The sequence below is a fragment of the Cyprinus carpio genome, chromosome B20, assembly GCF_018340385.1.
Source record: "Cyprinus carpio isolate SPL01 chromosome B20, ASM1834038v1, whole genome shotgun sequence".
Lineage (NCBI taxonomy): Eukaryota > Metazoa > Chordata > Actinopteri > Cypriniformes > Cyprinidae > Cyprinus > Cyprinus carpio.
In genome coordinates this window covers 11,744,537-11,757,893 of record NC_056616.1, presented here as the reverse complement: position 1 = coordinate 11,757,893, position 13,357 = coordinate 11,744,537, and the positions used below count along the sequence as shown (strand labels likewise).

Here is a 13,357-nt window from a genome sequence, read left to right as displayed (position 1 = left end):
TAGGGTAAATAGCTGTTGTTGCTAGTTCATGTTGACTTTCAATACATGAAATACCTGAAACTTGTCATGGTCCCTACTTTTGTAAGGGGGTGAACATGAAAATGAGTTTCACACCAATTTAGGTTTTAAGGAGCAGACAGCGTCTGTGAAACTATTGTGTGTGACTGTAGAGCAGCTGTAGCCATGTTCTGTACTTAATGTGTACATTAAACGCGAGAGCAGATGTAGCAGTGTTCAGTAGTTGGTGTGTAAACAGAGCGGGTGAGCTGCTCTCAGTGTATAAGTAGCTTCAAGCAGATGGCACAGTTATGGCAGCCAGAGAAGTGAAGTCACAGCAACTTCAAGCAGCAGCTGCCCCTTTCATGCTGATATAGGAGCTGCTGCTGAGTTTTTACATTCGAAAATCCATACCTGAAACAATAGAAATTAGATTTTGTAGATTTCAGTGTAATGTACGCCGCTTTCACAGCTCCAGAGCGAGGTAGAAAGGAGGGAGACGGGGTGCACTTCTACAGACGGTGTGGATGAGTAAACCATGAAGAACATATTGGGTGAACAGAATGGAAAAAGCAGACATGAAAGAAACATAGAGCTGAGATGGCAGGAGATTATGCTCATCAACATTGTTATGGACTGGAGCCAAGGAGGTGGGACGGCATCTGTGACTAACTTTGAAGTTTGTGGATAAATGTGTGTGTTTCCCATCAGTCCTTTCTGTGTACTGTGTGTTACACTGCTTTCTCTGAAACAAAGATTTGAAGTGCACAAAAATGCATGTCATTTGGACCCATGATTGATTTCTTAATGCTTATATTTTCAAACGAGATTGATGAGATGATATTTTTTAAAGAAGCCGTTGCAACCTCAGAATGAAAAAAATCAAAGGTTGGCTTTATTTTTTTTTTCCTTTTAAATTGCTACACCTCACAATGTTAACTTTTTTTTTTTTTTTTTTTTTTACAATTTTGAATTTACTTCTTGTAAATGCAGCTTTATTTCCAACTCGATCTTATGGGAAAATGTAACTATTTTATTAGTTGGTAATTTTGTATGAATTTGTTTGAATATGTACTTTTTTTTTTTTTTTGTGAGAAAATGCATGAAAGGTCACCCATAAATCTAACCCTCACTGGAGCGAAAGCAGATCATATTAAATGCAAATTATATTGTACGAATTCATAACAAGTCCCCACCAAATGTAAAATAGTTATGAATTAGTTATGAATGGACATAAAAGTGTGTTATTTCTTATAACTGCAGCTTTATATTCCTCAATTGCAGCTTTATTTTATAACTTTGACTTTGTATATTTGTTATATTTGTTCTTTATTTAAGTGCTTGCTGGTTATTTTGGAGTCCACACAACAATTTAGAATACAAAATATATAAATATATAATTCAAAAACAAGGATAAAACTACTATAATCAGATCAACAAACAATGTATGACATTATTATTTCGTTAATATGAATAATTAACTACATATACAGGTCCATATAGCACATAAATGTATTTATGTATTTATTTGGTATGTGTAGACTATCACAAAGACAAGTGTGTTTTCTCAGGACAGCTATTTAATGATATCTGTAAGGCAGTAGGGACATTTTATGTGTAGTATTGAGAAAAAATGCTTGAAGCACCTTTAAGTAACTGAATGTCTGCTGATTTTACAGATAGTGTTTTACAGCCTGTTTTACATAACAGTAACGTGAACCCTCTAGTGGTGTAGTCATATCATTACACTTTTTTTACGAGGCAGTTTCATTTTCTCAGATACTGGGCCCATGAGTCCCATTTACCTCCTGTTGGCCTCAAAGTCTCAGTCCTGTTATTATGGCTGAATGTAATTTTCTCCTATCAGCTCATAAGCTCTTAAAGTATCTCAGCTTCTCTTATGAAAGCATCATAACTGAGCTTTAGGTATAAATGAGAGAGAAATGTGTGCCTTCCAATAAATATAGTGTGACTCCATGGTGTTGAGCTCTAGAAGATCATCCAAGTTCAAGATCACAGATAATCAATCGCTGACAGTCGCGCCCTGTCTCCATCCCTGCCTAGACAGGCGCCCGTCGGCCACTGTCCCCGATGGTATATAGTGGTGTCTTTAACACAGGATAAGAAGAGATAGGACAAGATTAGCAGTCTGTATGTTTGCTGGAAAAACCATCCACTTCCAGTTATCACGCACTACTGATTGCACAACAAAACCACATAGAATATATCCTAATGAACATGTTATTTAATGTTTGGGAGCAAAAAGAATATTTATGTAGAATAGTTTTTTTTTTTGCTCCACCAGTGGAAATAGTTTCAAATGAAGACACGGCAGAATCAACTGTCGTGTCTCTGAGCAACACACAGTAGTGGTATTTTGTTCCAGAATGAAGCCGTGTTGTTAAATGAATCGGTTGAGTGACTGATTCAAGTGACTCACTAACAAAGACAATGACTGTGCATGAAAGCTTAGGCGGCTGACTTGTTACCTCATTGGCCTATCAGGCAATGACTTTGCAGGCAGACATTGCGCATGACTGATTTCAGACAGACTTCTGAGCATAACGGTTTAATGATCTACAACAAAATAGAGAGAGCTTTGGTAATAAATGTGAATAAGTGTATATGTAATTACTACAATACTAATTTTCCCCTTAAATTACAAAAAAAAGTAAAAAGTTGGCCAAAAACATACATTTACACTAGTGCTGTCAAACGATTAATTGCATCCAAAATAAAAGTTTTTGTTTACATAATATATGTGTGTGTACTGTTTATATTTATTATGTATATATAAATATACACACACATGCCTGTATAATATATATTTAAGAAAAATGTGTCACGTTTATATATTAAATATATTTATATATGATATAATTTATATGAATATGAATATATACATGTAAATACATGTAAATATATTTTTTTAAATATATGCTGTATGTGTGTGTCTTTATATATACATAATAAGCATTCACAGTACACACACATATATTATGAGGATGCGATTAATCACGGTTAATCATTTGACAGACAAACAGACCACCAAACACACTTTTACTATGCATTTTACTTTTTTCTCTCAGTTTTCATGGTATAGAGACACTTAGTAGAAAGGATGTGACATGATAATTGGATTCAGATGCTTGTTGCCTTCCTACCTCTGTATGCTGCCTGCAGAGGTGGCATTTTTCAGCTTTCTTGAGCCCTTCTTTTTTTCAGAATCAGTGTTGTTGAATGAATCGGTGAAGTGAATGATACAGATGACGAATAATTTAGTTACAGTTGCCTGTTTAGTTTTTTTAAATATCAGCTTTGCTCAGTGAATCGATTGAGTTAATAATTCAAATGACTCACTAATAATGACAAGCATGTGTTGCCATGTACTTGTAATGATGTAACATGTAGAATGAATCATTGAAAAATGCCCACCTATAATACACATACTCTGGTATGCCACAAACACAGACAAGTGACGTTATAGAAAAACAGAGCAAGACATTCTAGCAGTGTGTGTCAGATTGTGTTTGATAGGAGTTGTGGTTAGCCTTCGCTATCTCAGTCACAAAACTGTGTGCAAAAAATGCAGCAGTGCATTTTTGCACTATACTATTAGTGTAGTAGATTGTTACAAGAAAAGCTACACTACTAAGAGAACAGCTTAGCTGCTGTCACACTTTTAGAAAATGTAAAAGTAGCACCATTGCTACTTTTAGTTCCTCCCCACCACAACACTGGTATGAAGAATACAAATATCCCATAAGGTCATAATCTCACAGAGGATGTATATCCATAATGGATATGTGATATCAATCTGGTTAACTGATCCCTCCCCTTGTTTTCTATTTCTCTGTTTCCCTTTTCTGTTTACTGTTATTTTCAATATCTGAAATGTAATCTGTATAATTCCTTCTCTGTATATTCCAGCTTTATACTATATCTCCTTTCCTTCTCGTCTGCGTCTGCACCTCTGCAGGTACATCAGAACAATGTATCTTGGAATCCAGAGCCGCAGACAAAAGGAGAACCAGCGACGCTTCTACTGGGCCATGATGTACGAGTATGCCGATGTCAACATGCTCCGTCTATTGGAGACATTTCTGGAAAGTGCTCCACAGCTGGTTCTCCAGCTCTGCATCATGATCCAGAAGAACCGGGCAGAAACGCTGCAGTGTAAGGAGTGCCTCTAGGCTCTGTACTGACACCACTGACATTTCGAACATTACTGCTTATGTGTGTCGATGAATGTTTTTGAATGAGTAATTTTCACTGGGATGACTCTGAAATCTTGGCAAGAAGAAAGTGACATAATTTATACCTTTCTGATGATATATTTACTCATGAGTTCATATTTTGTGATTGTGGTGTAACATAATGAAATTATAGGTTAATAATTTCAGTAGTGAGAGTTGTTTCAAATTGACTGTTTCCTGATTAGGAATGCTACTGGAAATGTACCTTTAATTTTTTATGAGTGCAACTCAGGGCTCTGTAACAACATGATGCATGGCGAAAATTTGCAGTTAGGTTAGGTTTTCAAGTGACAATAGTATATGCCCAACTGGATCTCACAGCTTAGTGTTGTTTTAATTTATCAACACGTCCAACAGCCATCTTAATCTTTCAGAAAACCGGACACATCATGGAAAATCTATACTGTGCATCTGGAAAAAAGGCTGAGTTGTGGATGAATCTGAGAATAAGGCCCTCCCTAGCTGAGACTTTAAATGATCAAGTGTGTTTGTGGGGAGCATGTTTTTGCTGCTGTGCAGCAGATAATCTGAGCCGTAAGACCATTTCTTACGTTTGAGGTGACAGCACTGCCGGCAGTGCAGATGCCTTTATGAACATGAAGTCTGAGCTCAGCAGAATGAATGGTAAACGTCTTAGAAAAAAGATAAATAGAAGAAGAAAGAAGTGTGTTTTGGAAAATGGCTCCAACAAATGGTAGGCAGGTGTTGTAGAAATGATAAGACAATGATTGTTGCTGTTTGTATGTGTTAGCATGCTTTTCATTAGCATTACTGGATGCAGACAGTTGATGTTATTCATAACAGTACATATACAGTGGGGCAAATAAGTATTTGATACACTGCCGATTTTTCAAGTTTTCCCACTTACAAAGAATGGAGAGATCTGTAATTTTCATCGTAGGTACACCTCAACTGTGAGAGACAGAATCTAAAAAAATCCAGAAAATCACATTGTATGATTTTTAAAAATTAATTTCCATTTTATTGTATGAAATAAGTGTTTGATCACCTACCAGCCAGCAAGAATTCTGGCTCTCACCTGTCAGTTTGTCTTTAAGAAGCCCTCCTATCCTTCACTCATTACCTGTATTAATTGCACCTGTTTGAACTCGTTCCCTGTATAAAAGACATCTGTCCACACACTCAATCAATCAGACTCCAACCTCTCCACTATGAGCAAGACCAAAAAGCTGTCTAAGGTCACCAGGGACAAAATTGTAGACCTGCACAAGGCTGCACAAGGCTACAGGACAACAGGCAAACAGCTTGGTAAGAAGGCAACAACTGTTGACACAATTATTAGAAAATGGAAGAAATTCAAGATGACTGTCAATCTCCCTCAGACTGGGGCTCCATGCAAGATCTCACCTCGTGGAGTATCAATGATCCTGAGAAAGGTGAGGGATCAGCCTAGAACTACACAGGAGGACCTGGTCAATGACCTAAAGAGAGCTGGGACCACAGTCTCAATGGTTACCATTAGTTACACACTACACTGTCATGGATTAAAATCCTGCAGCGCATGCAAGGTCCCCCTGCTCAAGCCAGCACATGTCCAGGCCCATCCGAAGTTTACCAAAGACCATCTGGATGATCCAGAGGAGGCATGGGAGAAGGTCAAGTGGTCAGATGAGACCAAAATAGAACTTTTTGGTATAAACTCCACTCACCGTGTTTGGAGGAAGAAGAAGGATGAGTACAATCCCAAGAATGGGGGTGGAAACATCATGCTTTGGAGGTGCTTTTCTGCAAAGGGGACAGGACAACTGCACCTCATTGATGGGAGGATGGATGGGGCCATGTATCGAGAGATTTTGGGTATCAACCTCCTTCCCTCAGTAAGAGTATTAAAGATGGGTCGTGGCTGGGTCTTCCAGCATGACAATGACCCCAAACACACAGCCAGGGCAACTAAGGAGTTGCTCCACAAGAAGCATTTCAAGGTCCTGGAGAGGCCTAGCCAGTCTCCAGACCTGAACCCAATATAAAATCTATGGAGGGAGCTGAAACTCCCTGTTGCCCAGTGACAGCCCCAAAACATGTAAGATCTGGAGAAGACCTGTATGGGGGAGTGGGCCAAAATCCCTGCTGCAGTGTGTGCAAACCTGGTCAAGAACTACAGGAAACGTCTGACCTCTGTAATTGTAAACAAAGGTTTCTGTCCCAAATATTAAGTTTAATATTAAGTGGGAAAACTTGAAAAATCAGCAGTGTATCAAATACTTATTTGCCCAACTGTATAATGCATTGTGATTTTGTTCTTTTTTGACACACAGAACATTTACAAAGATTGCAGTGAGTTAGAATAACAGACAGATTAGAACCTGGAATTTGAAACACGCTTTAATGTGTTTATTGTGGACCTGATACTTGTCCATTTATAATGTAAAAAGACTTATAGGAATAGTTCACCCAAAAATTTTAATTACCCTATGATTTACTCACATTACAATTACATTACAGGTATTTTTTAAAGATATTCATATTAATTCTAACTATAAACAAGCAACGACACTTTGCATATTGAATAAGAATAATTGTATGTCTCTCTGTCCAGGTGTGTCGGCGGTCGCATCTCTTCTCTCTCTTTCCTGGGTTCTGGCCTCATACCACAAGCTTCTGCGTGATTCCCGTGACGACCAAAAGAGCATGAGCTACCGGGGAGCACTGGTGCATCTTCTGTGGCGTTTCTTCACCATTTCTTCTCGGGCGCTATCTTTCGCCCTCTTTGCCTCAGTTTTCCACATCTACTTTGGCATTTTTGTGGTGCTGCACTGGTGTGCCATGGCCTTCTGGGTAATCCACGGAGGCACCGACTTCTGTATGTCCAAGTGGGAAGAGGTGCTATTCAACATGGTGGTAGGTGTGGTCTATGTCTTCTGCTGGTTTAACGTCAAGGAGGGAAGGACCCGATTCCGCATGGTGGTTTATTATTTGCTGGTGCTGGTGGAAAATACCATCCTTACTGCTCTGTGGTACACCTACAGAGACCCGGTCACTACCGACTCCTACGCTGCATCTGCCCTCTGCGGCGTTTTCCTGTGCTTTGCCTCCGGAGTGGCCTGCATGGTCCTCTATTACGGCGTCCTGCATCCCATGGGGCCCCGGCTGAGGGTGCTGGCCAGTTCCTGCTGTGCTGAGCTACTCTGGGGCCTCCCCTTACCACCCGAGGCTGAGCCCATGGCTCCCACTCCGGGGCCTCGGGGCTCCCAAGCCACCCCGACCAGGGGGATGGCTTCAGGGGACTACAGCGAGCCGGAGGAGGCCGCCACAGACACTTGTCTGCCGGTGTTCCAGGTGAGATCCACAGAGCCCACCGATGCGGCGGGTCGGCCCATCCCCCCCGAGGGACCCCTCATCAAGATCGACATGCCCAGGAAGCGCTATCCAGCCTGGGATGCTCACTTTGTGGACCGACGTTTGCGGCGGACCATAAACATCCTCCAGTACATCAGCCCCAATGCGGTGGGCATCAGGTACAGGGATGGACCCCTCCTCTACGAGCTGCTCCAGTACGAGTCCTCCCTGTAAAGGTGTGCGATGCCGCTCTTTCTCTTCTATCATGCCCTCTCTGGTTCTCCACTTCCCTTGGTGCTTTTTTCTTCAGAGTTTTTATTTAGCTGTGCTCTGAAGCTATAAGAGTGCATCTAAAAGAGTCTAAACAGAGAATATTCAACATATATTTTGACTAACACAGTGTAGAGTTGGAGAACAAATAGTCCAAAATACAACATTCCCTAGTTTGGGTTACTATGGCATGAATGTTCGACTAATGTGTATGTTTGATGGTGTTTGTGGCCCTGTCGCCTCTGACATGTGTATGATGGGAATGATGGAGGAACATAGTCTTTAGCATCCTCATTCTGATTTTGCTTTTACCATTTTGTGCCTACGTTTTTCCCAGACAGTTGTGGTGACAACTGATCTTAAAGATGGCAAATGAGTCAATATTAGCTAGACCCTAAAAAGCACATTTGATTGTCAAAAAAAGCACACGATGCCCCACTTCTTTTCTCCTTTGATAAAGGGGAAGAGGCTTGAAATTGTTGGGAAAGTGCACCAAAAAGGTACAATCACTTTTCAAATAAAATGCAATGATGTCATGTAAAAATTGGTGTTACATTTTGGTGACGGCCTACCATATTACACTGCCACCACTATTTTGATCATCAAGGGCCTTAATATTTATCTTAACATGTCTTTTCCTACTGAATCTAACTAGTGATGTGATAATCTTCAGCTCTGTAATCTGAGGGAGTTGAATATTTGAATTCTTTACATATGGCCCACTATTTTTTTAACCCATCTGTAGTATGTGAGAGCGCATTTCAATATTAATAATAAGAAATGTTTCTTGAGCACCAAATTCATCATATTATAAATGATTTTTGAAGGATAATTTGATGCTGAAAACTTGAGTAATGACTGGTATACTAACGTCTAATATATACCCAAAACTTTTAAACGGTAGTGCATATGATTATTATTATTTTTTTATATATGGCCAACTGATATATTTTAACCCATTTACATTACATGTGAGTGCAACTGATGAAAGCTAGAAAGAATAAAAAGGACATATTTCCTTAAATAAGTCCTTCCATAAATAAACACACACACGCACATACATAAAAATAAACTACTATTTTGTCATATAATTTACAAAATGTGCTTTATGTGAATTAACATATTATTTTATTGGTTTTATTTAAGGAAAAATATTAAGTAATATGACTAAACAAAATTTAATGAAATGGGTTACATCAAAGTTATTTTTGAGGGTTAAATCATGGGTTAGAAAACTGATCTTTAAAGAAATAATTGCTTGTTACCATTTTTACATTGTAATGATGAACAGAAGTATTTGCATTGTGTGGTGCTCAACTCTAACCTTTAGTACTCCTCCATCATTCCCTGTACAAAACCGCATTTTTCTCTCCACTTAAACCTTTTCTTCAGAAAAAGGCTAATGGTTTCTTAAAAGGTGAAGAACCTTGACACATTTACATGTGTAAATGGTATACCATTCGCATTCAAAATGTACTATACTCATTTTTGATAAAAGAAAAAGGTTCTTTATTTGAATTGTGCAATATTTTTTTGAAAATGTACTTTGAAATGATTGGAGAAAAAGGTGTTGCTTTTGCCTGAAATTAGCTAAGCTTATACACCACCATCGAATGCATGCCAAGGTTGCACATAATGAGATATTATTAGGTTGCCAGGTGCCAACCAATGAATGAGGGTTTCTAATGTGCAAGATTATTGAATTAAACATCCCATTTTATGTTTTTTTTTTTTTTTTTGTATCCTATATACGGTGCACAAACCTGAGGGTTACCTCTGCAAAAAGCCACTTGTTTACCTCCAATCCTGAGGTAATTTTCCCCTGATTTCATCAGTTCAACTGAGAATGAATTGCTCTGTGAGGGCTGAGGTCATTTTTGTTGTTTCGACGCTTTGTTTAGCATCCAGGCGAGATAAATGCAGAAATTAACATGGGATGCCAAGTTTCACCGCATGGGCTGCTACAAACCCCATTTGTGCCTGCTGAAATTTTCAAAGCAGACTTCAGATCGGTTGTAGTTGACGATGTGGAGGGTTTGTTTTGCCAGGGATGGAAAAGAACATGAGGATAGACAATAGCTATCAGTGAGTGTGTGTATTCATGTGTGTGTATGCGTGTGATTTTCGTTTGTAGGTCTTACCTCTTCAGCTCCATCCTTGGTTGCTGCTCTGACCCCTCCACCCCTCTCATGCGAGTGTTATCTAGGATATTTGGATGCAAAGACTATGTTTCAAGACAACAACTTGGATTTATAACCTGGCCAAAGGGAACGGGGGACGGGCAGGTGATTTCATGCAATTCTTATTCCAAAACATCAATATTCCGTAACCCTTGCAATATCAGGTTTTCAGTTTAAGCAAAAGAACGAAACAGCTCCGTTTCCTGTTCCCTGTTCCCTGTTCCCTTCCAGTGCCTAAAAAGTCACCGATATTCCACTCCTGTAGGTGCTTGGCACATTGATGCACTGTTGTTTGCTGGGATATCACCAATCCTGTTTCACTATGACGTGTACGACGACTACTCGTTTTTACGGTTGCGTGACTCGGCTGCCTGGCATCCCATGATACGTTCATAGTCCAATTACAGAATCGGTAACTGTTAACGCATTTGAGGAAAGACAGTTCAGGTGATATTTTCAACTACACTGTGATATTTTCTTCTATTATTCCACTAGCATGATGTGTAATGATCAACATTGCCACGTTTGATCAGATATAGGGCGGGATTTGCAACAAATTCAACCCTGTACAGCATGCATATAATTCCGAATTGGTCCGTTTTAGATTACTGCCTTACAAGTCAAACAAGTTACACATCAGATTAGTTGATATTAAAGTCATGCCGCCATTTGTAGACGTGGAGGGTGGGATGGGTAAGTGGGACCAGTCTCTAAATAATATCTGATTCTTTGTGGTGCCTTGTCTTTTTGGGTGCTTCTGTGTAGCCATGGCAGCCAGTGCAGCAAACAACAATGCCAGTGTCTCTATCTCCATTCATATTTCATATACAGCTCAGTACTGTAACAAGCCAGTCAATTGTGTCCCGTACCCACACAGAAAGTGCTCTCCGGGTAAATCTTTGCAAAACGAAATGATCTGCTTATTAAATTAACTTAAAGGCAATACTTAACATCTACTTGAATGTTGGGTTCCACACTTTTCCTGAAGACGAAATACACAGACCGGTTCCATTCGACTATTCTCGAGGGTTTTGTTTATGATCGGATGCGAAAAAGGAATGAGATTTGGTTTGTTTGAGTACTAAATGACAGTTACAATGAAGTTAGCAATTTATTTAATGATTGTTAATGTACTTCTGTCTATGCCTTCCTCTGTCTTGCAAAACGAATGAGCTGTAGTGCCAACAAGTTAATCTTTTCTCTCTGTCGTTTGTCTTGTGAACAAAAATGTCTAGCCAAATGGATTTATGCCTGCAAAAAAAAAAAAAAAAGAAGACAAAAAAAAAATGTGTGTAGACCAATAAGAATAGAAAAAGTGGGGTACGTAAAAATGGTGCTGACTGGATTGAATATTTTAACTAAAACCTGAGATGGCATTGGACACATTTTTAAAGGCCTCTAGTGCTGAACCATCTTCAGACTGCTTCTACATCCTTTGGATTCTTAGCATGCCCACAAAATGCATCCTATGGTGACCCCTCCAACACATGTGCATGTTTACTTCAATGCAACGTCCCACCCATCGCTCCAGGGTTCTCTACACGCTCATCAAATCCAGTTCTGTACAGTGGTTCCACAATGATCAGTATTGATATAGAGCCAAAAGTTCTGATGACGAAACAACCACAAAACGGTGCATTTTTGTTTCTCGATCTGGTGCTTATCAACATATTCTAAAGGTGCTACCACGAATGTGGACCGCAGGACCCCTGTTGTGGCTCACTAAGCAAGGCCACCGTCCGAAAGACCTGCCTCTTTAAGCTCACGGACACTTTCCTCTCTGGAAGAACAAGCACCTCAACACAGTTTACAGCCAAACATCTCTCTCTGAAATATGGTGCCATTTATTATGTTTCAAGCTGTACAAAGAAGCATTGGTGCAGCAAATATGTTTCTTTTTTACTTCAGCCCCGAATTTCAGTTTATTTATATGTATATTTGTTTTTCAAAAATATGTTTAGGTATTTAGAATCTGCACTAGGATTTCTCGTAAGAGAAGAAAAGATGAAAATGCATCATTTTGACATTCATCTATACAGGCCTAAAAGTACTACTGGTAAAAAGGGATCGCTAAACATATAGAAGGTGATTGCTGTGTTGTATATTCCTGTCATCTCTATGTCCTAAACCTATGTGTATTTCTTCTGTTATTGTAGATCTGGCTGTATATTTTGTTGGAAAATGATCTTATTAATGATTATGGTTGTCAGATGAATTGCTGCTGATTTTAGAGTTGTTATCCATGCTGTTGGAAACGGGTTAATTACCTGTAAAACAGATTGTGTTAGATCGTCTTTGTATTTCTCACACGGGGTGTTAAAGAAAGAAGGCACAAAGTTAAGCAAATTATTTGCTACTATCTGTAAAACATTTCTTTTTCATAACTGACTGTATTATTACTTATGTTGAGAAAAAAAAAACAAGATTTATTTGATGTTGTCAAATACAAATGAAAGTAAATTGTTTTGTTTGATTGCCATTATTTGAGAACAAAACTGATGTCTGGAAAATTCATTAGAATTATTTTTGGGAAAAAATATTACTAATACTGACAACATATGGTGCTACGGTTGATTTTGTAAACTTTGGTTTTTAGGTGAAAAAGGGAATATCATACTGACAAAAAAAGAATACATTGAGCCTTACTGTAGATCTATATATGAGACTGTTCATCACCGAAGACTGGAGAAATAAGTATAGTATTTGAAAGTGAGTACATATATATACAAAACTGTATGCTTTATGTTTATGCAGAACTTGCCCAATGACAGATCAAAGTGGTTATATACTAATGTATATGTTCAGATGTGTATGTGAATGTATACTGATATGATAGAGATAGATTTCCCAGAGTAACAAATTGTTGTTTAATAAAGATATTACATTATTCTAATTCATTTTTACCATCAAATTGCTTCAATCGAATTACCGTGAAAGAAAATTTGCTGAGTTACGAAACACTCAGAATTTATAACTTATTCATATATCCATGCATGTAGCTAACCACGTTCAGGACTAGGGGGGTTTCGATTAACAATAGTACCTATGTTTCTTTGGCGGTGGTTACAACAGATGAAGTATAAATTGTCTAAAATAGACAAGTGAGTAAATCCATAAATAAGGACAAATGTTGTTGAAGGAACAGATTTGAATGAGAAGTATGCATTATATGTTCAAATTAAGCATTTTTAGATGTTTATGACATTTTAATTAAGGTAAAGTGCTGTAATTATATTATTTAAAGGGATAGTTCACCCAAAAATGAAAATTCTGTCAGTAATTACTCACCCTCGTGTTGATCCAACCATGTAAGTCTTTCGTTCATCTTCGGATCACAAATTAATATTTTTGTGATTA

General features: G+C 38.5%; 1 protein-coding gene across 1 annotated transcript in view; it reads left to right on the top strand.

Moving 5' to 3' along the window:
- The window catches only part of LOC109057639 (XK-related protein 6), a 45,405-nt gene extending 32,518 nt beyond the window's left edge, over positions 1-12,887 (top strand). The window contains exons 2-3 of the mRNA XM_042746260.1: positions 3,977-4,173; positions 6,811-12,887. Coding sequence (XP_042602194.1) covers positions 3,977-4,173; positions 6,811-7,784 — 1,171 coding nt within the window. The 3' untranslated portion in view covers positions 7,785-12,887. The remainder of the gene's footprint in view (positions 1-3,976; positions 4,174-6,810) is intronic.
- The last annotated feature ends 470 nt before the right edge of the window (positions 12,888-13,357 follow it).